At 46.4% G+C, this 26998-nt stretch overlaps 2 protein-coding genes and 1 non-coding gene across 5 annotated transcripts in view; 2 read left to right on the top strand and 1 right to left on the bottom strand.

Moving 5' to 3' along the window:
* The first annotated feature begins 15 nt into the window (after positions 1 to 15).
* COQ4 (coenzyme Q4) lies at positions 16 to 14858 on the top strand. The gene is made up of 7 exons (XM_028714767.2): positions 16 to 568; positions 2744 to 2914; positions 4575 to 4671; positions 6285 to 6387; positions 7386 to 7515; positions 10800 to 10893; positions 12530 to 14858. The coding sequence occupies exons 1-7, from the start codon at positions 472 to 474 to the stop codon at positions 12690 to 12692; spliced, it is 855 nt and encodes a 284-aa protein (XP_028570600.2). The 5' UTR covers positions 16 to 471; the 3' UTR covers positions 12693 to 14858.
* Positions 14859 to 23273: 8415 nt separating this feature from the next.
* On the bottom strand, positions 23274 to 23367 carry TRNAR-UCU (transfer RNA arginine (anticodon UCU)). Its single transcript has 2 exons — positions 23331 to 23367; positions 23274 to 23309 (listed from the first exon to the last, which is right to left on the bottom strand). It is a non-coding gene; the product is annotated as a tRNA-Arg (tRNA).
* A 568-nt stretch (positions 23368 to 23935) lies between these two features.
* The window catches only part of SLC27A4 (solute carrier family 27 member 4), a 43322-nt gene continuing 40259 nt past the window's right edge, over positions 23936 to 26998 (top strand). For 2 of the 3 annotated variants that reach the window (XM_028715267.2, XM_077922640.1), the window contains exon 1: positions 23937 to 24269. The gene's annotated coding sequence lies outside the window, so the exon portion shown is untranslated. Of the gene's footprint in view, positions 24270 to 26998 lie in introns of all 3 variants that reach the window. The other variant, XM_028715269.2, reaches the window with a different exon arrangement.

Here is a 26998-nt window from a genome sequence, read left to right on the forward strand (position 1 = left end):
GGAGCCGCCATCTTGGGGGCGTCATGAAACAAGCGCCGCCGACGCTAAGCGGAAAGAAGATACGTAGAACGCCTCCGCACCGTGTTTCGCAAAGGCGTCTCGCGAAACGCAGCCGTCGCTCTCGGAAACGAGCGCCGCTGCGAAACTAGGGAGGGGATACGCAGAAACCTCCGCACGTCGCTCACGGTGGGCGCCGCCCCCGTGAGTCCGTCACGAAATGCAGCCCTCCCGGAAACAAGAGCTGCTGCGAAGATAGGAAAGGCGCAGAAAAAGGAGAGTTTTGGAGGGATCAAGGGGCGAGTGGGGAGAGGAGGCACAGCGCAAAAGACCAGGGAGTAAGGCGGGAAGGGGTGGGTGGTTGCGAGGAGCAGTATTCGGGTAGCTCCTGCCGGCCGCAGAAGGTAATGCGTGTTTCGTTTTGGGATTCTTGCCTTAGTTTTTGTTCAAAAAGGGAATAAAGCAAAACTAGCTATGGCTCTGGCGCTGCTGCTGCTACCCAGGAGGAGCCGAAGTTTGCTGCCCCTTGCAGGGGACCTGAGAGGAGCCGTTGATCTCTGCATGATCAGAGGCAAGTGCACTTGCAGTTTATCCCTCTATTATTATTATTTATTAGATTTCTATACCGCCCTTCGTCCGAAGATCACAGGGCGCTTTACAGTGTAAAAAGAAAAATGCACACCACAACAATAAACAATAGCAATAACCCCTTCTACAAACAGTTTTTAAAAGGCCATAGATTGTTTAATTTTGTCCATGGAGTTTTATTGGCAAGGATCCTGGAGTGGCTTGCCAATTCCTCCTCCAGGTGGATCACGTTTGGTCAAAACTCTCCACTATGACCTGTTCATCTTGTGTGCCCTGCTCGGCATAGTTCATAGCTTCTTTGAGTTCTTCAAGCCCCTTCGCCACGGCAAGGCAGTGATCCATGAAGGGGATCACAACATGGAAGGACAGATCGTGAAGCTGAGGCTCCAGTACTTTGGCCACCTCATGAGAAGAGAAGACTCTGATGCTGGGAAAGATGGAGAGCACAAGGAGAAGGGGGAGACAGAGGACAAGATGGCTGGATAGTGTTTTCGAGGTTACCAGCATGAGTTTGACCAAACTGTGGGAGGTAGTGGAGGACAGAGGTGCCTGGTGTGCTCTGGTCCATGGGGTCACGAAGAGTCGGACACGAATAAACGACTAAACAACAACAACAACAACAAGATTGTTTAATTGGCCAAATATATGGTTATAGCATGGGACGCGGGTGGCGCTGTGGGTAAAAGCCACAGAGCCTAGGACTTGCCGATCTGAAGGTCGGCGGTTCGAATCCCCGTGACAGGGTGAGCTCCCGTTGCTCAGTCCCAGCTTCTGCCAACCTAGCAGTTCGAAAGCACGTCAAAGTGCAAGTAGATAAATAGGTACTGCTCCGGCGGGAAGGTAAACGGCGTTTCTGTGCGCTGCTCTGGTTCGCCAGAAGCGGCTTAGTCATGCTGGCCACATGATCCAGAAGCTGTACGCCGGCTCCCTCGGCCAATAAAGCGAGATGAGCACCGCAATCCCAGAGTTGGTCACGACTGGACCGAATGGTCAGGGGTTCCTTTACCTTATGAAGTTAGGAAATGTCAAGGGAGGGATGGAATGACTCCCCAGGAGGAAAAGGCTGCAGCATTTGGGGCTTTTCAGTTCTGAGAAAAGGTGAGTGAGAGGTGGTATGACAGAAGTCTACGAGATTGCTTTAGGTGTAGAGAAAGTTGAGAGAGGAAAACTTTTCTCCCTCTTGTAACTCCAGAACTGGTGGGCATCCAATAAAGCTAAATGGAAGATTCAGGACTGGTACAAGGAAAGCCATCTTTACATGGCACATAGTTGAACCGTGGAATTTGCTCTCACAGGAGGTGGCAATGGCTAACTTTGATGGCTTTAAAAGGACTGAATTAATTCATGGAGGAGGATAAGGCTATAGACTATGCTCTAGTTACTCAGTTGGAGGCAGGAATGCTTCCGAATACCATTAGTTGGAAATCACAGCTCTTGTGTTTGAGTCCTGATAGTGGGTTTTTCACTGAGGTATCTGGTTGGCCGCTATGAGGACAGGATGTTGGACTACATGGGCCATTGGCCTGATCCAGCAGGCTCTTCTTATGTGGGTGTTGAAGCTGCTGTTGTTCCCTTTTAGATATACATTGGGGATGACATTTTAAGGTTGATTGCGCTAACTTTTTTTGTGCCACTTTTCCACAATGAACTGCGCCCAAAGAGTCTTGCAGCAAATATTCTAAACATCAGTATACCAATATACCAAAATATAGAGCACATCAGTAAAATTCAAAAAAATGACAGAAATCCCAACAATTTGGCAAACACAGAATAAATTCAATATTACTGTTTGTCCAGTGATCCAACCACTCCTTGCTAGTAGCCTCTCTGTCTAGGTTAACTCCATCCCTAGAGAGCAGAGCCTATTTTCTCTCTCTCTCCCAATGTGTTGAGATGTCTGCTATTTTCTCTTTTTCATCTCAGTGTATAAGTAGCTCCTGCATGAATAAAGCCTTTTAACTCCAGAAACTGCAATTCAATCTAATTCACCCAAACCGTAAGCTCTTCTAACAATCTGTGCTTGCTTTTATCCTTATTTTCTGGTGATACTTGAGGGGTCACACTAGCTTCTTGCCACTGGCATCAGTAAATAGGACAAAGGAAGGTCAGCTGTTCACCTTGCTCATCCCTGTCCTTTGATTGGGCTGTTTTTCCTCAGGTACGGGACGTCTCCTCTGCCATACTGACCAGCCATCAGCCACTGACAGCACCACAGGAGAAGAAAAATATTACCCATTGTATCCAGGACACATCCCCACCAGTCCTCTGCAGAAAGGCCTGCTGGCAGCTGGCTCTGCGTTCATGGCTCTCTACAATCCCTACCGGCATGGTGAGCTGGGGCGTGCCATTTTGTGCAAGGTGTGCATTTAGTTTTGCTAGCAAGTGAAGTACACATATCTTGTGTACTTTCCGGGGGAATCAGGAAGTGCTGTCCTCAATTGACGGGTATACATGGATGGAGAGGAGGCCCCGATAACAAAACAATGTTGAGTGCTCCTGTTCTGGATGCGAGACAGTCATACTTTCCCCCAGGATTCTCCATTCCAGTCCCCCTCAATAGCCCCAGTTTTCTGGGTTTCCCCCTACTCCCTCTGGCAGCCCACATTCCATGCTAACTGAGCATTCAGTCCTCGCTGAGCGGTTTTTGTGTTGTCGTGAGGTTTTTGTACTTCTACAGAACCTTAGAATCCCACCCGCTGAGCTGACAGTATTCCAGATGTGGTCACACCATAGATTTCTTTGAGGGCAGTATGTTATTGACAGTTTTATTTTCAGTTGCTTTTTATAATGCATCACTTTACACTTGTTTGCACTGAATTACATTTGCCATTTTACTGCTCATTCACACAGTTTGGAGAGGGCCTTTTGGAGCTCTTTACAATCTCTCCCTGTTTTAAGAACCCTGAACAATTTAGTATCATGAGCAGACTTGGCCACCTCACTGCTCACCCCTACCTGCAGAACATATATGATCAAGTTTAAAAGCATGGGTCCCAATACTGATATTTAGGAGACTCCACATTCTACGTCTCTTAATTTGGAGAACTGTCTATTTATTCCTACCCTTTGCTTGCTCCAACTTAACCAGTTCCTGAATCACAAGAGGACCTCTCCTCTTAATCCTTGACTACTAAGCTTACTCAAGAGTCTTTGGTGAGGTGCTTTGGTGAGCTGTCAGCTCCTGGGAACCCTAATGGTTTTAAGCAACTTGGGAACAGAGGAATCAACATCTTGCCCAAAAGCCACGTAAGAGCTTTGATGGGCATGGGGTCTGCAAATGCCTCCCTAGCAGTACTAAAAAATTTCTCCAACACTTGCTGGCTAAATTTCTATTTTATCTCTTATTTTAATGTTTCAATATTTTAATGTTGTATTTTTAATTTTGTTTTTAAGTTGTAATCATTTAACTTGTTTTTATTATTGCTTGTAAGCCGCTCTGAGCCCGGCCTTGGCTGGGGAGGGCGGGGTATAAATAAAAATTATTATTATTATTATTATTATTATCAAACATAGCTCTTTCTCACAGTCAAACTCTATACCAACCTGCCAACCTGATCCCCCATGCAGTTATTTTGGACGACAACTCCCTTGGCCATGCTGGCTGGACCTAATGGGAGTTACAGTCTAAAACATCTGGAGAGAACTTGGCTGGCAAAGACTGCTCTGCCAGGTTCTCAGTGAAATTCCTGTCCTTAGCAGTCCCTGTGGAATAACAGCCATGACTCCATCGCATACACAGATTTGCCACTATTCCTCTCCTGTTGGCTGGCCAGGAAGGGCTTCATGGGTCCCATTATTGCACACATGCTCACTGAACCTCATTTTAAAAGTGGTGGCTCTTTGAAGGCTGTTGTGTCGATGAATGTCATTGCTATACCAAATTCATTCATTTGCTCTGCCAGTTTTCATTCCGGTGAGTTTTGTGACTTGTCCTGAGCTCTGTTCCTGCTAACTTACTGTCTTCCTCTCTTGTTTGGTTCCATTTACAGATATGGTGGCCGTCCTTGGGGAGACAACAGGGTACCTCGCTCTGAGAAACCTCAGGGAGAAGATGAGGAATGACCCAGAGGGATATCGGATCCTACAGTATGTGAATGTGTGTTTGTTTCGGTTTGGTGTTAGTCTGTAGCTGGGAAGAGATTCTGTTGCAGCCGGGTTCGTGGACATGCAGCTCTCCAGTTCTTGTGGAACTGCAATTCCCATCAGCTCCAGCCAGCATGACTAATGGTTAGGGATGATGGGAATTGGACTCCAGCAAATATTTGGAGGGCCACAGGCTCTCCACCCCTAAGTTACAGGGATTAGTACTCTTTGGGGACATCTATTCATATTTGAGTTCACATATGAGGATTAGTAACTCGCCTTCAGCATACATTAAGCACACATTTATAACTGGGGATTTTAAGTCTACAATCCTAAAATAAACTCCTCATTTGTAGTGCTTATGCTTTTAAAAAGAGATAGCCTAGTGAGCACTGTGCTCAGTTGCTGCAAAATTGCTATAAAACTGTTGGGGGGGGAAAAGGAATTTATTTATTTATTTTCATAGAATTTATATGCCATTTGAATGTAAAAAAAACCAACTTCGAAGCTTTTTACAAAAGATAAAACAATAAAATCAAGGAAAAAAATCACAACCATGCAAAAGTTAAAATACCAAAACAGATTAAAATTACCTCGACTTTATAAGCCTCCAGATAGGTTAGCAGGTGCCAAAAAGAGTTTAGTGAAGATACCTGCTTGATATCAATAGGCAGGGAGTTCCAAAGTGTAGGGGCTACCACACTAAATGATCAAGCGTCTTTCTAATATCTACTGATTGGTGATAGATTGATAAATGGATGGATAAACAGAGCATTTGAATTCTTACAAATGTGGAGTAGGTATTATGTGGCACCTGTAGTAGTGCCAGTTCTGCCAATCTAAGAGTTGAGTGGGCACATGTGGGGTAAGGAGAACTCATAGGTAAACTGGTGCCAAGTTGTTAAGGGCTTTATATACTAACAGTAACTGCACACTGGCTTGCAAGATCTAGGTTAATAGAAGTATTGCCATGAAATGGATTTTGGATTTTTATTTTGTTTTAATGGCTACATTTACTGCATTTCACACTGCAAACCTGTGCATGCACCTAACTTGGGAGTCAGTTCCATGGGGCTTTTTGTACTTGTGCAATGAATCCAGCCATTTCACTTTCAGTTTGTATACCCCCTTTCTATATTGCTATGCAAAAGGTGGTTTACAGCGATAAAATATACAGCAAAGAACACACATCTTATAATAACCTGATCCAATACAGAGACTAACAATAAAACATAACTTTAAATGCTAAGCCCTGAAGGGTTGCACTCTCAGCTCTTGCCATCGATGTTGGTGGGATTTAGATGCAGTTGGATTGTGCTCAAGCTCAGTATTTCTGAATTACTTGAAGCTGGGATGGGAGATCCTGTGGTCCTTCAGATACCAGTGGACTGCAACTCCCATCATCCCTGACCATTTCTCATGCTGGCTGGGGTGCTTGGGAAGAGGGATTCCAGCAACATCTGGCAGGCCACAGATTCCTAACAGAAAGGTATGGCAATTTGCCCTCATTACATGCCTCAGTGCCTTAATAGAACTATAGGGCTGTAGAACGGTCAGCTAACCCTCTGGATTTCACAGGCTAAGCCAGCCATCGTCCAATTTGCCTTCCCTTGCAGAGAACGGCCTCGGATACGCCTCTCCACATTAGATATCCGTGGACTTCGGGGGCTTCCAGACGGGACCTTTGGCCGAGAGTATGTCCGGTTTTTGGACGATAACGTGAGTATAGTAGTGCTTAAGACTGGGTTTCCAGTAGAGCAGGGGTTGGGATCCTTTTTGGTTCCATGGTCTTTCTCTGGATCAGCCTCGCAGGCTAAATTTGATGTCAAGTGGTTTAGTGTTCTTTCTGTTTTCAGAAAAGTAATCTTTATTGCTTTATATATGTGTGTGTGTGTATATGTGTAAATATAATAATTATAATATAATAATATATCATCATTACAAATACAACCAAGCATAGAAAACATAGATAAGAAATCCCCTCTCCTTCCACCCAAAAACACACTCTTTTGATCCTGTGATGTTCCATTAAATGTCCTCAGTGTCTTCAGTTTCTGAGTCAGTGGGTGCCAATGTCCTGGAACAGGGGTTGGCAAGGTTTACCTTGCCTGGGTCGGTTCACTCCAGTGGAGATCCCTCTGTGGGCTGGATTGTGAGTACGTGCGCCCGTGCCCACCATTTCTGGCATCTGTGCAGACGCGATTTCCGGCGCCTGCGCAGGCGCAATTTCTAGCATCTGTGCAGGTGCTGTTTCCAGTGCCACGAAAACGAGTCCCTGCACCACGCTGGTTTAGCGCAGTTTGTGGGGACTCACCAAGCGGGCAGCTCGGTTTGGGGGTGGCTCGTGGGCCGGTTAAATGACTCCCATGGGCCCCTTGTGGCCCATGGGCCTTAGGTTGCCAACCCCTGTCCTAGAATAATACGAATTTGTCAGCATACATGTGTACACATATCTAGAAATACCTCCAAAGGCAGAATGTCAAAGATCATATATTAAAATATCAGTGGTTAATCACTAATAATCCAACAGAGCTCTGGCTGGCAGCATCTTTCCAGGGTCTTTCCCCATCGCTCTGCTGCCACCTGCTCCTTGTTAACCAGGGAGGCCAAGGGTCAAACCTGGGACCTTCTGCATGCAAAGTTCTGCCACTGAGCTGCAACCTCTCCCTGGTAGTGGATGCACATGAGCCTACTTTTTCTTTTTTCCTGGTTGGCAGAGAATCTCTCCAGACACCAGGATGCCTCCTAAGTTTGTAGATGATGAAGAATTGGCCTATGTGGTCCAGCGGTATAGAGAGGTCCATGATCTGATGCACACCCTTCTTGGCATGCCCACCAATATGCTCGGTGAGACACGGCTTCTTATGGCTGAGTTGAATCTGCTCGCCCTGTTTACTACATCACTTTTATTTTCCTTTATTTTACAAATTTGGAAACTGTTTCACAACCTAGGGTCATCAAAACGGTGCACAAAAAGATGAAAATAAGATAAGATACATGTTCTAAAAGCTGTTAAACTCATTCCTGCAAAGCTTTTCAACAATCTTAGCTACATTTGGCTTCATTGGGTGTACATGACTTGTGTTATTTGGGGGGGGGGGAATTCTGCCTCCCCACTTTCTCCATGCCTAATGCATAGTTCTGTCATTCGACTTTTACCTGCCTTTTCTCTAAACTGAAAAGCCCCAAACACTGCAAGCTTTCTTCATAGGGGAGCCGCTCCATCCCCGTGATTGTTTTGGTTGTCCTTTTCTGAACCTCTTCCAATTCCACAGGGTTCTTTTTTGAGGTGAGGTGATCAGAACCAGACACCGTATTTCAAATGCAGCTGCACCATAGATTTGTATAAGCGCATTACGATAGCAGCAGTTTTATTTTCAATTCCTTTCCTAATGATCCCTATCATGGAAAATGCCTTTTTCACAGCTGCAGCGCACTGAGTCAGTGCCTTCATCAAATTACCTGCTACTACGTCAATATCTTGTTCCTAGTCAGTAACTGCCTGTTCATACCCTCATCAGTGTACAGTCAAACCTCAGTTGTCAAATGTAACCCGTTCCGGAAGACCGTTCACCTTCTGAAACGTTTGGCAACTGAGGTGCGGGTTCCGATTGGTTGCAAGAGCTTCTTGCACTCAAGCGGAAGCTGCGTCGGACGTTTGAATTCCGAGGAACGTTCGAAAACCAGAGCATTTACTTCCAGGTTTTTGGCATTCAGGAACCGAAATGTTCGAAAATGGAGCCATTCGAGAACTATACGTGAAATTAAGAATTTTTTTGTCCCAATATGGGTCAGTTATCCACATGGATCTAAGCATTTTCTTACTTGGAGCTGTGTGTATGTAAGTTGCTTGGCATTGCATGTAGCACATTCATTGTACTCTACGGAGTTGGTGAAGTAGAATCTGGGGATCAGCATCTGTGGAGAAAGTGACAGAGAGCAATAGAGAGGAGAGAGGAGCCCCTTTGCTATTCATGCTAATAAGCAAGGTGTTAAATCACTTCCTCCACTTTCACAAATGGCCTCGTGGTCAGATGTAATTCCTAAGCAGTTCTGGTCACTGGTTTGGTCACAACATAACCTCTGCCTGCTTTCATTTATTTAATATTGTGTGTTCTTATCAGTTATAAGAGTTTACAATATTGGGTGTCATATCCGCAAGAGGAAGCATTACTTATTAATTATTAAATTTTATTTATACCCTGCCCTCCCCAGCCAAGACGGGGCTCAGAGCAGCTAACACCGGTATAAAAACAATTGATTAAAATACAACAAAAACAAGATAAAAATACAACATTAAAATGCAGCCTCATTTCAGTAGGAACTCAAATAAAAAACTTTTTTGGGGATGAAAACGTCAAGTCTTCACCAAGGCCAACTATCCAGACTGGTCCTAAATGGGCCAGAAAAAAGCCAGGGAAGTCCCCAAATAGGAGTTCCATCACAGAAGGAGAAAGGGAAAAGGAAAGAGGGGGAAGGAATCAAATTGGCTCCAAGCCAAAGGCCAGGTGGAACAACTCTGTCTTAAAGGCCCTGCGGAAAGAAATCAGATCCTGCAGGGCCCCGGTCTCATGAGGCAGAGCGTTCCACCAGGCCGGAGCCAGAGTTGAAAAGGCCCTGGCTCTGGTTGAGGCTGATTACTGCTTGTATCTTGGCGATAAATCAGGCAGTAACAGCACAAATCTACGTGCTCAGAAATGACTCCCGTGGGGCTCGTTCCTAGGTTAAGTGGCTCTAGGATTGCTGCCTAAATGGTACACGTGTGAAGCAATATCCTCCACAACCTTCTGGCACCGTTTAAGAAGCACATAGCAGGCGCAGGTCGTGCATTAATGTGTTCACAGGTTGGGTGGCAGTTGCCTTTCACCTACTTTTAGGATCCAACCATGTCATGAGTCATTGGGATGGTTGAGCTAGAGAGAGAGGAGAACTGGAGCAGGGCTAGGAAATGTGGGCTATGGAGGATGGGGGCATTGTGCAATCAACCCTGAGCCACTAAACACAAATGTTCTGGATTTATAGGAGGCAGGCCATGAGTCATTCGGAGATTTGCCCTTTTATCTTCTTTACTGTATCAGTAGAAGCCTGACTGAAATTGCAGAAGGGCTTTGAACTCCTTCAAGGCCCCGACGGCACCCTAGTAGTTATTTTAAAATCTCTGGATGCTGGGACACCTGATTCTCCCACGCACTTTTGCTTCGCTTTTTCTGCCACGTTGACTACCACTGCCCCTTACCACCCCAGATGAGTTCAGCAGGATGGGGAGGGGGCGCGCGAATCTGCAACCATAATGCCAATTATTTTAGTTAAAGGCTTCTCTTTACTTCCATACTTTCAAAACTTCCAGGCCTTAAGCCTTAAGCAAGGCCTTGAAGATGTGACAACAGTCTTCTGTAAGTTTTAGAAACAGCAAAGGGTATCCTACAGCAGACAGGACAGCAGCCTGTGTTTTAGAGCATCTGTTTGGGGCTGTCCAAATTTTTGGGGCCTAAGAGCTTACCTGGAAACATAAGGAACTATCTTGGGCACCACTAAATACCCATTTCACAGACAAAAAAACTGGGGATACTCAGAATTGCTTCCCTGAAACAGGCAAATGTTTCCAAATGTTTTCTCCAAAAGGGTGAGCGGGGAGCAGGCAACATGTCTCTAAAGAACAGGCCACTACCACCAATTCCCCCCCCCCACAAGCCCAAAAACAGATTTTTAAAAAATGGCCCGGCCTTGGTGGGCATCAAGGCACTGTTTGGGGGCACTGCCAGCCAGAGTAGATAGCAATAAGCTAGATGGGTCACGGGTCAGATTCTCATGTTGCCTCCCCTAAGGCAGCTTCCCACATTCCTAGAATGTAATTTTAAAAACGTCGTTGTTTTTGCAAAATTCATGAAACCTGCTGCAAACTAATATCTGACCCTTATGGATGCAAATAAATATCCGAACAGGTCATTGCTGTTTCTGAAATTTCGAAGCCTTAGAATTCAGGAAGACATTTCAGTGGTCTAAAGTTGCCTGGGTGTTTCCGTTCACCTATCAGCCCAATGAAATGTAGGCCACGCCATTGGCTTAAAAGCTTTATAGTTAGGTTGTGACAAAGATTTTCTTTTCTTTTATCTCCTGGTGCTTTTTCTCAGGGGAAGTCGTGGTAAAGTGGTTTGAGGCAGTCCAGACTGGCCTGCCCATGTGCATTCTGGGAGCAGCATTTGGCCCACTCCGCCTTAACGCCTGGTATGTTGAGAAGCCTTTAAATGCAACTTCCATGTAAACGTTTTGTCCATTGTTAGTTTGCTAAACAGACACAGTGGTACCTTGGTTTACAACCATAATCCGTTCTGGAGTTCCGTTTGCAAACCAAACAGGTTGTAACCCAAGGCGCGCTTCTGCCAATGGGGCCTCCCAAAAAGTTTTGTTCATAATCCAAAAAAAATGGGTTGTAATCCAAAAAAAGGTTGCAAACCAGGACAAGCACTTCTGAGTTTGACGTGTTTGTCATCCAAAACATATGCAAACCAAGACGTATGCAAACCAAGGTACCACTGTAGTGTGGCTGTCAGGCCAGAAAGCCTTGGACCGGCCTTCAAACGTTCGCCTCAGATCAATCAACTCCTTTATGTTTGGAGATTCAGAAAAGGGCAGTGAAAATTACAGGGGGACTTCCTAGTTTGGGAAAAAGTCAACTAAAGAAGGAACCTGAGTCTACTTTGAAATGACACAGGAAGTTCTACCTAAGCAATTTTTAATGTAAGAAGAGCCCTGCTGGGCCTATCTTATCCGGCGTCCCATATCCCACAGTGGCCAACCAGGAGCTCTAATGGGAAGCCCCTTAGGGACGTGACGCATTGTTCTCTCCCACTGTTGTTCCCCAACAGGAGGTATTCAGAGGCATCGTTCCTCAGATCCTCAGTTCACCTGTCACAGCAAGCCAAAGAGGTTCTCCTGCAGATGCCACCGTATCAGGATGTCTGTCCTGTACAATATAGTACAGTGGACACTCAGGTTGCGATCGTGAGCCGTGCAGGATGCACGTTCACAACCCGTGTCTGCGCATGCACGGGTTGCGATTCGGCGCTTCTGCACTTGCGCAAAGCAAGATTTAGCTCTTCTGCGCATGCACGACTGCTGAAACCCGGAAGTAACCCGTTCTGGTACTTCTGGGTTTCGGCAACCCAAAAAAACGCTACCTGAAGTGGCTGTAACCTGAGGTATGACTGTAATCAGGTCTTTAGCGTGGCAGCACCTAACCTTCAGAGCACCCTCCCCACCTGGTTATTGGGCAGGTGTCACCTGGTGCCTATCGAGGACCTTACTTTCTCAACAGAGCCTTTCTGTGGGGAGACCTTTGCCCCAGGCTGTTTCTGAATTGAATCTCTCTCCCCGCCACCCCATGGAATTGTTTGTAGTTGGCTTTTTATCTTGGGTACAGTAGATTCCGGTGTATAAGACGACTTTTTAACCCCGGAAAATCCTCTAAAAAGTCGGGGTTCATCTTATACGCCGGGTATGGGTTCGCTGGGCAGTAGCGGTGGGTGGCAGGCTCCGTTCTGCACCGGGAGGAAGCCGCCCAGCGAAGCCGGCTTAGCATCACTGGGCAGCTTTGCCGGGCAGCTTCCTCCTGGCGCGGAGCCCGCTGCCCACTGCCACTGCCCAGTGAAGCTGTCACGTATTAGGCGACTGGGTGTATAAGTCGACCCCCCAGATTGGCAGCTGCCAATTTGGGGGGTCGTCTTATACGCCCAGTCGCCTAATACGCCGGAATCTATGGTAATTTCTTTTCTGCTTCAAGATATTTTGTGGGAAACGACTCAGGAATGGAATAAAAACAAACCAATAAATAACTCTTGGATTTCCGTCTCCGTCCATCCAGGAAGCTGCGTGTCCTGACCACTGAGCTCATCCCATGGGCTGTTCGGAGTGGAAGCAGTGTCAACTGCATCCTGAATTTCTATTACGAGGAGCGCTGGGAGCAAACCATAGACTCTCTTCGTCACGAAATCGGTATCCTGCCACCTCCGGCAATTCCGGTGTAAATTTCTGCTGGGGAAAATGGGGGGAAAGTCACTGGCAGGCATTGAAGAAGCAGTAGATGAAGTAGATTTAGGGTCTCAGAAGTTAAACCACAGCTTGCCTTGGATCAGCTGAGCAGCCACGGTTTGGCCAAGCAAAAAGTTTATTAACTCAGTTGGCAGCATGTTCTGCATTTTCCCTGCCACTCCAAGCAGGTGATTTAAAATGGTAAGACAGTCTTTTAAAGCACAAAGCCTCTTCAGTCATTTAAACAGCAGTGAAAACACTGGGAGGAAGGAAATTTGAAACCCTGAAAACTCCGGCAGAGAAGAGGCCTGAAACGCTAAATGGTGGATTGTACATAAATGCACAGCAGCCCAGCAAGGCGGATTCTTGGCATGTTCCCGTTTGATAGACCAGGGCTGGGATATTTGCTGCCTGCAGTCCTGATTAGGCCCATCTTCCTGACACCTGAGGTCAGATGGTGCAGTAAGGGTGGGACATACTAAGAGCATGTTTCAGCTCATCTGTAGTGCCTGCAAAGCCCCTTTCCCAGTGCAGTGCCGGATAGTGCTTTGAGAGGGGCCTCTAAAGACTGGTTGTTTTATCATCTGCAGGGGTCTTCAGAAGCCCCATTCAAAGCACTGAGTAAAATAGTGTTCTGAAAGGGGCTTCAAAAGGCCCGTGTGCCGAAAGATCACAGTTGACCAGTGGACTAGGCACGTCCCCCCACTCCTGCCACAGGCAGAACTGAGGCCGGGTGAATTTAAAGCAGCAGTGGAGAACCTTTTGCAGGCCAAAGGTCTCTTTGTCACGGGCAACCTGTTCCAGTCGTAGGCGACGCCAGAGGCAAGTGGGCGGATCGATGGATGTGACCGCTGCAAGATACTCTGCATTCCAGCCTCACATGTCTCCACCCAGGCAAGCATGAGACATTAGTTAACACAGTTCCAGGACACATTTCAGTCAGGTAAAAACATGAAAGGTCATTTCAGGGCAGGGCTGGTGAGGTGCAGCCTAGGGGGTGGGGGCCAGTGGTATCACATTATGCTCCTTTGTCTAAGATTCTCCACCCCTTGAGCTAAGGCTACAGGGTGAATTCTGGACGAAGAGGGCTTTAAACCAGGGTGGCATCAGGATCCAGATATTTACTCCCAGTGGACCTCTAGCTCTACATCAGTGGGGCTTGTTGCTGCAGTGTATACAGCTGAAACTACAGATATTTGCAAATCATCCAACCATCTATTGTTTGCCTACTCCTGGGCTACCAGGGTGGTTGATCTCTCTCTCTACAAACCGCCTTTGGGTGAAAGGAATGAAGAATGCTGCCCATGACTTTGTCTCCACCAAGGACAGAGGCACAAGGCCAAGTCCAGTTCTTAGCAGCACAGTTTAAGAAGGATCTTCACAAGCTGGAACACATGCAGAGGAAGGTGACCAAGATGGTCAAGGGTCTGGAAACCAAGCCATATATCACAGGGGTGCCCAAACTTTTTTCAAAGAGGGCCAGTGAGGGCCGACCAAGGCTGCTGAGCTTTTTTTAGAATTGAAGCTGTTGAGCTTTTTTTATGATTTTACCCCAAAGTTATTGAGCTTTTTAAAGGATTGAACTTCTTGAGCTTTTTGGGGGGGATTTAACCCCAATAAATAAACTGCCACAGGGGCCAAATAAAACCAGCCAAGGGGCCGAATTAGGCCCCCATATTGGACTTTGGGCATGCTCGCCATATGAGGAACAGTTGAAGGAGTTGGGTACATTTAGCCTGGAAAAGAGGAGACTGAGAGGAGATGCGATAACCATCTTCAAATATCTCAAGGGCCGCTACATGGAAGATGGAGCAAGCTTGTTTTCTCCTGCTGTGGAGGCTAGAACCCAAGCCGCTGGATTCAAGTTACAAGAAAGAAGATTCCAACTTAATATTAGAAAGAACTTTATGATGGCAAGAGCTGTTTGACAGTGGACCGGTCTCCCTCAGGAGGTGGTGGACTCTCCTTCCTTGGAGGTTTTTGAGCAGAGTTGGCCATCTGTCCTGGTTGCTTCAGTTGAGTTTCCTTCATTGCAGGGGGTTGGGCTGGATGACCCTTGGAGTCACCTTCCAACTCTACAGTTGGGACTGAGATAACTGCCCATCACAGCTGGAAAGAGACTCATATCTGTAAGTTCCTTAATAAATCGCCAGTGCATACAATATGCTTAATGTGATCAGTTGTCTTTTTGTGTCAGGGCTGCTGGATATGTGTGTAGCTGGACTGTGTGGTGAAGTTTTGAACTGCAGGTAGCAGCATTTCATGGAAGTATCTTCAGACCCTTGCCTGACTGGCCACACACATTGGCCAATGGATTGTGTTAGACAGGAAGGACTTCTTATTCCAGCTGGGTTTTGCTTGCAGTACAAGAGTATTCCTGCATCCTTGACTGCTATGGCTTCCCAGTTTAACCTTGGACCATGCCCCTTGACTATATCTTTTGGTTCTTCTTTGGTGCTGGCTGCCAATTTCTTCCTGACTACTGGCTCAGCCTAGTAAAAGGTAAAGGTACCCCTGCCCGTACGGGCCAGTCTTGCCAGACTCTAGGGTTGTGCGCTCATCTCACTCAAGAGGCCGGGGGCCAGCGCTGTCCGCAGACACTTCCGGGTCACGTGGCCAGCGTGACAAGCTGCATCTGGCAAGCCAGTGCAGCACACAGAACGCCGTTTACCTTCCCGCTAGTAAGCAGTCCCTATTTATCTACTTGCACCCGGGGGTGCTTTCGAACTGCTAGGTTCGCAGGCGCTGCGACCGAACGACGGGAGCGCACCATGCGATCGGCAAGTCCTAGGCGCTCAGCCTAGACTGCAGCGCAAAACCCAACCCTGACATATTTTGATTAATTGCATTTGTAACCAACCTTTCCTCCACATTTTATCCTCTCAACAACCCTGTGAGGAAGGCTTGGCTGAGAGTATGACTGGCCCAAAGTCACACAGTGAGCTTTGTGCCCGAGTAGGGATTTGAACCTTGGGCTCCTAGGTTCTAGTTCAAAACTCTTAACCATTAAACAACACTACTCTGGAGGCTATCAATAGTTTTAATCAGTATGGCTGTATTCTTCCTCCACTGTTGATGGCAGTATTCCTTTAAATACCAGTTGCTGAGAATTGCATATTGGGGAGAGTGCTGTTGCAGCCAGGTTTACTATGGAGGACTCCCTGGTCCTGAATGGGGTAACTGTGCCCCTGAAGGACCAGGTGTGCAGCCCGGGAGTTATTTGGGACTCAGAGCTGTCCATGGAGGCGCAGGTCAGTTCTGTGTCCAGGGCTCCATCTGGTACGCAGGCTGAGACCCTACCCGCCTGCAGCTGTCTCGCCAGAGTGGTGCATGCTCTGGTTATCTCCCACTTGGATTACTGCCATGCGCTCTATGTGGGGCTACCTTTGAAGATGACCCAGAAACTACAACTAATCCAGAATACAGAAGGTAGACTGGTGACTGGGAGTGGCTGCCGAGACCACATAACACAGGTCCTGAAAGACCTACATTGGCTCCCATTATGTTTCCGAGCTCAATTCAAAGTGTGGGGACTGACTTTTAAAGTTCTAAACAGCTCCAGCCCTGTATACCTCGCCCAATTGTGATCCCAAAAGTGCTGGTACTCAGAGGCATGCTGCCTCCAACAAGGGAGGTCTTACACAGGTCTCATGGCAAGTAGCCATTGATAGCCTTACGCAGCATTAATTTGTCCTTTAAAGCCATCCAAGCTGGTGGCAAATACGAAGATGTAGACCGAAGAGTAACCGAGGTGAGAATGTACTGCATTTTAAAAACCAGGTCTTGAAATACGATGTGCTGCTTTCTGTCCTGCAAGTGGGTGGGGATGTTCACCGGCATATGTCTCCCAGTCCAGAAATGTTGTGTCGGCAACAAAGTAAAGGGTTAAGCTCTGCCCCAGATCTCCTTAAATACTGGCCTGGTTGGTTTCCCTTTCCATTACAGGTGTTAATTAGCATTGCAAAATTGGGGTGATTATATTATCTCCCAAGTACTGCAGTTGCCAGTATGCTTATTGGAAGTGTCATCTTCTTTTGCCGTTTTATTGCTGCTTGTATCCATTCCCACCGCCACCACATTCTCTACACCCGTACATCCTTACCTCTCTACTGAGGATAAGTTGGGATCTTGCTGCTGATATAGGACTCTTTAAGGCTACAGCAGATCTGTGAAGCCTTTTGAGGGTTTTGTCTTAACAGACAGGGTGAATGGGTCGTTGTGATATCACAGACAGGGTTGGGGGAAAAGGTGCTGATGTTGTTCAATTACATATTAAACTGAGGGTGGGAGAGAACTCAGACTGGATTTCTGGTGCCAGTGTCTTAATCTGGATGTTGCAATAAAATAAAATTGCAGGCATGAGGAGCACTGATTCTGCAATTAATACCTACCTGGAATCAGCCACCTGTCTGGGAGTGAAAACACAGCAGTACGGTTTTGCAATAGCACCTTGTAATGACTTCAAAGACTTAACATGTCACAAGTCAGGTGCATGAACTGTAGTTGTTGGTAAATGCTGGGAGGCCAGGCAATATGTTCAATTTGGGTTTGTGGGACTGAGTTGTCCGGGGAAACTGATCTGTCAAAACAGAATAATCTTTCAGTGCAGGGATGTGGCCTGCCAGATGTTGCTGGACCCGCAGCTCCATCAGCCCCAGCCAGTTGTGGTCCAGCAACACATGACGGGCCGCAGGTTCTCTGCTCCTCTTATAAGGCACCCTAAGCTATCAGATTTCCTTAAATACTGCTATCGCCCAGACTGGCTGGGGTAACCCAGTCAGATGAGTGGCGTGTGTGTGTGGTTGTTGTTATTATCAAATCATCATTGTGCACTGTGTCTGCCCATAGGCAGATACAAACGTCTACAACGTTTGTAACCACATTTTTATTTTTTTTAAGCAAGTTTGCCAAATCCAAAGTGTGACATGTATTGTTACTCATGCACCCTTCTGGATAGAGGTAGGCACTTGGTGTTCCAGATGAGATGGATTGGTGCCATGCGCCAGGTTTTTGTATTTTAAAAAACCCCTCTTTCTGGTGTTCTTTCTTAAGAGTATTTCAAACTACTCTTTGGGAGCAAATAGCAGGCAGGGGAGTGATTTTCAGCATATAACTTGCATAGGGCCCCAATCTGGAAAGAGAACACATTGCAGCTCAGGGGCCTACACCTGCCTTTTCTCCTAAGTAAGCATGTCCAGATTAAGCACACTTTTTTTAAAAAGGACGCCATGCTGGGGTCAGGCCTCACTGCATCCCTAGAAGGGCACATGGTCAAGCTGACCGATCCTTAGGGACAGAAGATGCTGCCCTTATACCAAGTTATCATAGCATCAGTCCAGGACCCACAGTGAGACTGCTGAAAACTGAGACGGAGGCCCACCCCACTGGCCTTGCAATGTGGGGGCAGGGGGGGGCAGAACCAGCTTCAAAATGGAGGTAGAATTTGGCATATTCATCTGACAGTCACTGGCACCTAATCCTGTATCTGACCTGTATTTGGAAATGGCTTAATTCTTTGCCACAGCACTTTCCTTGCAGCATGGTGTTCCATAACTCAGCTTCCCTCAGGTTAAGTGCTCTGGAGGTGTTGTGACCCATCCTCCCTGTTTTAGGCACTCTGCTGAGCCAAAGGCACTAAACAGAGAAGAAGGTTTGTTTCATATTCTTCTTTCCCGCCTCCACGCGTCTGCCCAATGTTGTTAACACATCTGCTGTAACAACTTCTCCCATTCTCCTTTCACATTCCACTCATACCATACAGGTGAAACTTGAAAAATTAGAATATCGTGGAAAAGTTCCTTTACTTCAGTAATTCAACTTCAAAGGTGAAACTAATATAGGAGATTGACTCATGACATGCAAAGCGAGATATGTCAAGCCTTGATTTGTTATCATTGTGATGATCATGGCGTACAGCTGATGAAAACCCCAAATTAACAATCTCAGAAAATTAGAATATTCAAGGAAAACAAGGATTGCAAATCGAGCAAGATTGGACCTCTGAGAAGTAGAAGCACATCTCGCTTTGCATGTCATGAGTCGATCTCATATATTAGTTTCACCTTTGAAGTTGAATTACCGGTAATGAAATAAAGGAACTTTTCCACGATAATCTAATTTTTCGAGTTTCCCCTTCTGCACAAGATGCTTCAGTCTGCCTGCCTGCCTCGCTTGCCTCGCTTGGCAACTTTTCCTCCTCTCCATCCTTTCCCAGGCAGCTGACTCCCTTTCTTTCTACACCCACATCACCAACCGGGATTAAAAGCCACACTGTGGTAAACAAAGGCAGATGTTAACTTCCCTTTCTGCCTTCATAGGATTGGCCTGGAAGGGCTCCTTTCACAGAGCTGCAGGCTTGCGGTGAATTTGTCAGAATAGGTTTTCATTTTATGCAGGTTGAGCAGGCATGAGGGGGACATGGAAGCAATCACACAGCTTGGCAGTGTTATTTCCACAGTAACTGGTGCCTTCTCTCAGATACCAGGGTAGTTGTAGTGTTTACTTTATGATGGCCCTATTCTGTGCTAGCCGCCTGACACACAACTCTGCATAGAATTTAAGATGGTGGGTGGCTGGCGTTTCACAAGTGCTGTGCCCAGCTACTCTACAAACAGCTTTTAAAATACTAAATAAATAAACAAGGGGGCAGGAGATCTGGGCCACCAGCTGATGCCCTCCCCCCAAATTCTGCTTCATAATTTTAAGCCTTTCCATGTTTGTTTGTTTGTTTGTTTGTTTGCTTGCTTGCTTGCTTGCTTGCTTTGTTCATCATTATAACGAATTATTTATTCGTTTATTTGTACTTAACTCTCACACACAGCATTTGCCCAGTTCCCTTCTAAAATGTGGCATGCAACATCAATTTTCCTTTTCTGGAGAAGGGGCGGCAAAGATTATGCATGATTGAAAATGTGAAATTTCTACACGATATTGTGCCTATGGGCAACATGGTCTTCAGGGGGCCCCAATAAAATATTTGAGGGGGTAAGGACCCCCAAAAGTTCATGGGCATTGCCATTCAAATAGTGTGTGCGTGCCACACCATGTGATCAATTATGCGGGGTGGGGCTTACTTGGGCCCCCCCAATATTTTATTCAAGTTAGCAGCCCTGCAACTTGCCTCAACTCTGCCACTCCCCATTTTAATTTTAAGTAATAGTATTGGCAGCTTTCACTTTTGATTGGTTGTGGGTTGCCTGCATTGTTTGCCTCTGTTTTATTTGTCTGGCATAGAAACCATGTACGTGTTTTGCCTGTTTTGGGTGCATTCTGAGCATCGCTAGCTTTCCTCTTGTTAAATGGGGAGCTTGTGATGCCCACAATAGTTTCTTAGCTTTCCGGATGTGTCCCCTGGGCCCCAAAGGGTTGGGGGCCACTGGCATGTTACTTCTGTAGTAAGCTGGTTTCTGCAGATGGAATGGTGAGTACAAATCCTCTATTAAACAAACAAACAAGCATCCCATTTAAAGACTTAAGTTCCTCCCTTTTTTAAAAAAGGTATGACCAATAATGGGACGCGGGTGGCGCTGCGGGTAAAACCTCAGCGCCTAGGACTTGCCGATCGCATGGTTGGCGGTTCGAATCCCCGCGGCAGGGTGCGCTCCCGTCGTTCGGTCCCAGCGCCTGCCAACCTAGCAGTTCGAAAGCACCCCTGGGTGCAAGTAGATAAATAGGGACCGCTTACCAGCAGGAAGGTAAACGGCGTTCCGTGTGCTGCGCTGGCTCGCCAGATGCAGCTTGTCATGCTGGCCACGTGACCCGGAAGTGTCTGCGGACAGCGCTGGCCCCCGGCTTATAGAGTGAGATGAGCGCACAACCCTAGAGTCTGGCAAGACTGGCCCGAACGGGCAGGGGTACCTTTACCTTTATCTTTATGACCAATAATAATAGTAATAATAATAATTTATTATTTGTACCCCGCCCATCTGGCTGGGTTTCCCCAGCCACTCTGGGTGGCTTCCAACAAAGACCAAAAATACACTAAAATGTCACACATTAAAAACTTCTCTGAACAGGGCTGCCTTCAGATGTCTTCTGAATGTCAGGTAGTTGTTTATCACTTTGACATCTGATGGGAGGGCGTTCCACAGGGCGGGAGCCACCATCGAGAAGGCCCTCTGCCTGATTCCCTGTAGCTTTGCTTCTCGCAATGAGGGAACTGCCAGAAGGCCCTCGGCACTGGACCTCAGCGTCCGGGCAGAACGATGTGGGTGGAGACGCTCCTTCAGGTATACTGGGCCAGCGTGAAGTCAGATTTGCTTGCTTAAGGTGCCCCAGAAAGGGCAAAAAGGCTTTTGGTGTACAGTAAGAATGACATAATATAATAATTTATATACTACTTAATTCTAAGGTAGATTTCTAAGCAAAATATGAAAACCAGCGCACAGATATTAAAATATAAATATTCCTAATTAAAATACAGAGTAAATGATCCCATTGAAACATAAACAACCATAAGAAAATATACAGTAAAGCAATCTCATTAGAACAACACAGCAATTAATGAAATGTTTCCCAGTTAGTCACATCTACCTCTTCTAAGCGACAATAAAGCAATCAAGCAGGATTTAGATACTAAAAAGATACTGTCAAAGAAAACTAAATTATAATATTTGCAGATAAATGAATGACCGCACAGAAATAGGTTTATGACTGCTTAGTTAAAGTTTTGGCTTCTGGCTTCCTCAGCAAACATTACTAATCCCAGCTGTGAAACAGAAGAAGGGGAATTATTCAAGTAAACTGTACTAAGCCTATCTCAACTCCTTTGCTAAACTGAGCTTGTCTTTTTACAAGGACCATGTGTCAGTCTTTCAGTCCTTAGACTTTAGAATTCCCAGCTTAATTAACACCGAGCAGGCACTGTCGCTATACTGTTTTCAGCGTGTTTCCCCCTACCTATTAGTTCTGCCCCCACACTTTCTTCTCCCTAAACCCAGAGATTCCCTATGCAGTCAGTACAACTCTCCTATTTGGATTTTCAAAGCATAGGGACTCTAGAGATCCACATTAAGCCCAGTTATAGACTGGCCCAGTATGGAAGAGCCCTTAATGAGCATTCATCCTGATTTGCTTGCAGGGAGGTTAGATGATGTTGCACCAAAGGAGGTGTCATCCTGAAATTTTTGGTACATTTCCTCTATCACTATCCCCACTGCAATGTCTGGATCCCATGGGCATAGCCAAGGAGGGTGGGGGTGGGGCACCTGTTTCCCCCATAAATCAAGTAAATAAATAAAAATACTTACCTGACCAAATGCATCACAGATAACTCGGTTCTTCCCCCACTAACATAAAGCCTCCCCGCCCCCCAATAAAGCCAAGCTACACCCATGCTGGATTTTTTTATGTGAAGCAAGTTTGATGCCGAAGATCTCCCGGTTGACTAACTGCACAACCTGAATTTGCAGCTGTGTGTTTGAATCCCACCCCAAAATAGTGACAGTCTGGAAGTGCCCCATTTCTACTCAGAAGTCCATGAGATTTCAATCAGGCTTTGTTGTTGTTTAGTCGTTTAGTCGTGTCCGACTCTTCGTGACCCCATGGACCAGAGCACGCCAGGCCCTCCTGTCTTCCACTGCCTCCCGCAGTTTGGTCAAACTCATGCTGGTAGCTTCGAGAACACTGTCCAACCATCTCGTCCTCTGCCGTCCCCTTCTCCTTGTGCCCTCCATCTTTCCCAACATCAGGGTCTTTTCCAGGGAGTCTTGGAGCCTCAGCTTCAGGATCTGTCCTTCCAGTGAGCACTCAGGGCTGATTTCCTTCAGAATGGATAGGTTTGATCTTCTTGCAGTCCATGAGACTCTCAAGAGTCTCCTCCAGCACCAGAACTCAAAAGCATCAATTCAATCAGGCTTACACCCAGGTAAATGGGCTTAGGGATTGCAGCCTTAATCTGTCAGTTAATCAGTTAATAAAAATACTCACCCTAATTTACAGGTGAAACCTTAGGGCTGTACCATATGTCCTGTTCATCAAGCACTTGTTCCTATTTGCTTGAGGGGAAGTTATCCAACTACTTCACCTAAGCATGTGTGGAGCCTGTGGCACTGCGGGTTAATGCTTCTAGCTCTTATGCAGAAGGTTGGTGGTTTGAGCCCACCCAGAGATAACTGTGAGCAGGATGCTTTGCAGGATATTTGACCAGATGACCTTCCCTTCCAACTCTGCAATTCAGCAACCATGACTTTCCTTACTGCAAATAATAATAATAATATCCATGGTGCTGTTTGTTGGGGGGCGGGCAGTGAGTTTGCTGCGCAAGAGCACCAAATCCACTTTGTGACACTCTGGAAGTCACCTTGCAAGCCTCTACCCAGAAGTAAGCCCCATCGAGTTCTTAGTTAAGCACGCATACAGGTTTCAACTTGAGTCTCCAGCTACGACTGGTGCGAAATATTGGCATGTTGTAAAAAAAAAAAAAAAGGTATAACAAAATAAAATGAATAAATGGATTTTTAAAAATATTTTAACAAAACTTTTATGTAGTCAACTTTGCCCCCCAGAGGAGCTGGTCGTGTTATTTGTTTATTTTTACTTCTTTTAAAGTTTTGAGTTGAAGGAAGCACAGCAAAACGCGACTCTGGTGGGACTCGAACCCACAACCTTTGAATGACTTCACCCAGTCATTAGTCTAGAAGTCCAATGCGCTATCCATTGCGCCACAGAGCCTGCTAGATAGCGAGGGATGATCCTGCCCGTCCTCTTTTTGCCCTCCCTCCCTCCCTCCCTCCCTCCACCAGTTGCGGCTCGGCTGAGCTCTTGATCTGATTACAGAGCCGTACTTTTTCCTGTCGCCAGTTGTCCCTTTGCAAAGGCGTCTTAAGGCCACCGACTCTGCAAGGCGCGCGCGGGGACACCGCGAGCCTCTTCGCTTCTCCTTTGAAACTTCTTTTGCAAACTCCCAGCTCTTGCTTTGCTGCCTGAAGCTTTTACACAAAAAATAAAATTAATATGTGAAACTGCTTGGGATCGTTTTAACGTGCGGTGGGAGGGCCATTGCCATAGGACCAGGGGCTAGGACAGGAGGAAACCGAGCTAGGTAGTGGGAGAGAAAGAGAGAATGAAAAAGCGGTACAAGAGTAAAGAAAGGAGGAAAGTCAAAGCACACAGACCTTCCCCACCCACGTGCAAGGCTGCGGGAGCGCAGGAAAGACTACAAATCCCGCGGTGCATTGCGCCAAAGCGCTGCTCTCTCTCGCCCCCTGCAGGACCCCCTTTTGCCAGAGCTCCTGCAGCATCAGTGGCTAGCTGCTGCTGTCGCTGCCGTTTGGTTTCTTCATTTTCTCCTCCCGCTTGCAATTCTCATGCGGGAGGGAGGGCAGTGCAGGTGGAAAAGGGAGGAGGAAGGAAGTGCCAAAGCCAGGAGGAGCCGCAGCCGCTGGGCTGATCAGGAGAGCCTTTGCAAGAGGAGGAGGAGGAGGAGGAGGAGGAGGCAGGAGAAGACAAGATCCTGCCCTTCTGACAGCTGCTGAACCAGCTGTTACTGCTGGACCCGCATCCTCTGCCCCGCGAGGAGGATGCGATGTTGTGACACTCAGTAGCCACAGAGCTCCGTAGGATAGCAGAGAGAGGTGGGTTGCTGCTGTGTCAGTGTCTATAGCGCTGCAGCATCACAGAGCGCTACATCGGGGGTGGGGACTGGAAAGAGAGGGGAGCCTTTTGTCAGGGGGTACGTCCCAGGATGCTGCTGCTCATTCTAAAGCCGGGTGGATACAGACCCCCCGCAACTTGTGTGTGTGTGTGTTAAGGAAAGGGGGCTATTGTGCAAAGATGCCTATAAAAAAAGCTGCCTCTCCCCCCACTTTCTGTTTGGGGAGTGGGTGTAGAAGCGGGGCTATTGACCTTATTTTCTCCTTTGTGTGCGCGTAATAATATATAATAATATCCTTCGTTTCCTAGCTGTCAGGCCCCAGCTATGCTTTCGTTTGGTTTAATGCTGCGGACGCCCTAATTCAGTCCCCAGACCTACCTCCACTTACCTGTGAGCAAGCGCCATTAGATTCAACGGGTCTTGCTTCTGAGTAGACCTTGCTAGGGGTGCAGTCTTCACAGCCTCATCTTGTGTCTGGTTTATGTCTAACGAGGCTTATCATAGCAGGCTTGCCTATTATCGTTGCTCCCTTTCTTCCTTTGCCATTATTTTTCGTAATAGCATCAGTGGGTTGCTGTGAAGCTGGGAGGACTTTAAGCTTGGCTCCTCCTGGGTGAAGCTAGTACTCTATTATTCCTTTGCAGATAACGAGAGTGGAGTAAAATGGAGTAGAGGGGGAGGGAGCTACCATTCGGGATGTTTAATTGTATGTTGGTTTAATATCACTGAAAAGGACTTCTCAGAATTTAAGGCTCATATTTCAGGAATGAGTGTGGTGGATATTTTTAAGTCCATCCTTAAGAGCTGGTGTTTTAATGTTTCTTTGGGTGGTGGGGGAAGTAAGGCTGGCTCTAAACATAAGATGAATAGATAATACTAAGGCTTTGTCGTCTTCTTCTTCTTCTAAAAAAGATAATTTGATATGTGTGAGAATCCTCCCCCATCCCAGAGTTCCCTGCTGCAATCACCTGTTTTCTCAAGCAACCGAGGCAGCATGTGTGTAATATTTCTTATTGAAAGGGATGGGGGATAAATTGCAGTTTTTGCTTTGCTAACCTGCAGAGAGTTCCTCCAGGATACTATAGGGTTCGCTCTCCGCAGCATGGCCACAAAACCTGCCAGAAATTGAAAGCCCAACAATTTTACTGAGTGTGTCGTGTGTGCTTCTCCTGTGGCACAGAAATTACCTTAAAGAGATTAGGACATTGCCTCATTCAGACCTAGGTCTGGGGGGGGGGTGAAGATTTTGAGGAGGCCCCTCCACATTCCTGACCCTGTTCTGATCTCTAAGGCCCAGATCTTCTACTCACCTGGCCTCCAGGTAAATGCTTTTTGAGCATTAAGGGGCCTTTTAAGCATCACCACACCTTTCCAAGCATAAGGTGTCCTTTTCACTCCAGTGTGTGTATATATCTATATCTATATATATAGATATAAAGAGCAGCTATAAGGAAATCACTTTTTGGTGGTGGACTGGGGGAGATAAGTATCTGTGTTGTTGTTATTTTCAAAGCCATGTACAGTGGTACCTTGGTTCTGAAATGCCTTGGTACTCAAACGCTTTGGTTCCCAAATGCTGAAAACCCAGAAGTAAGTGTTCGGTTTTTGAACGTTTTTTGGAAGCCGAACGTCCAATGCGGCTGTCAGTTATTGTTTCTGGGGTACCTGCACAAATCAAAAACTGCGCCTTGGTTTTCGAACATTTCGGAAGTCAAACTAACTTCTGGAACAGATTAAGTTTGGTGCTTTTGTTTTTGTTATTTATTTTGTGTTTTTGTTTTTGAGGCTTTTTCGGTTAATTTGTTTTTATGACTGTGTGGAACCCAGTTCAGCTACTGATTGATTGATTGATTGATTGTGTGACTGCAGAAATGCATAAAAGCCCCCCCCCCCCATCCAAACAATGACTATCATCAGTGTAGGTAAGAATTATTATTGTTATTTTAGTTTTTATCATCTACAATACTGTCTTATTTATTTTATTGTACAGTACATTGATTATTGCTTTCATTTTATGGATCAATGGTCTTGTTGGATAGCAAAATTAATGTTAAATTGCTGTTTTAGGGGTTGATTTTAGAAGTCTAGAATGGATTAATCCGTTTTGCATTACTTTCTATGGGGAAGCGCGCCTTGGTTTTGGAACGCTTTGGTTTTGGAATCGACTTCCAGAACAGATTAAGTTTGAAAAGCAAGGTACCACTGTAATACTGGAAGAATAATAATAATACTGGAAGAAGGAGAGTGCTTCTTAGCAGGCAGTGGTGAAATACCCCACCACCTCTGCTAGTCAGGGGAGACCAGTCTTCCCCAACACAGTGCCCTGCAGAGGATTTGGACAAGAACTGCTGTCAGCCCCAGCCAGCGGTGGCACCAATTTGGCTGGTGAGGGCGCTGAACCCTCCTGGTCTGACTTGGCACAAAGCAGCTTTCTCTGCCCATATTTCACCCTGGCAACCAGGACTGTGATGGGCTCACCATTGTCGTAGAAGGTGCAGGGCTTTGCTTCTCTGTATCAGGATTCTAATCATGGGCCTCTGCTTTGCAAAGGTTTTGAAAGTCCACAGTGGAAAGGTTGGGGGGAAAGCCAGTATCGGTTATTTAAACGATATGCATGCGTCAAAAGAACACACAGTATTTGAGGAAAGAAGGAAGCACAGCTAAAAGGCTAAAAAGGAAGGCTGTGTTTGTGAGTGACTGTTGTGCAAA

This window comes from Podarcis muralis, chromosome Z (assembly GCF_964188315.1).
Source record: "Podarcis muralis chromosome Z, rPodMur119.hap1.1, whole genome shotgun sequence".
In the NCBI taxonomy this organism is placed as follows: Eukaryota; Metazoa; Chordata; class Lepidosauria; order Squamata; family Lacertidae; genus Podarcis; species Podarcis muralis.

Coding starts and splice junctions, on each gene's coding strand:
- COQ4 (XM_028714767.2), top strand. CDS start 472: ATGGCTCTGGCGCTGCTGCTGCTACCCAGGAGGAGCCGAAGTTTGCTG. Junction 7,516..10,799: donor CATGCCCACCAATATGCTCG/GTGAGACACGGC, acceptor GCTTTTTCTCAG/GGGAAGTCGTGGTAAAGTGG. Junction 10,894..12,529: donor CCACTCCGCCTTAACGCCTG/GTATGTTGAGAA, acceptor CCGTCCATCCAG/GAAGCTGCGTGTCCTGACCA.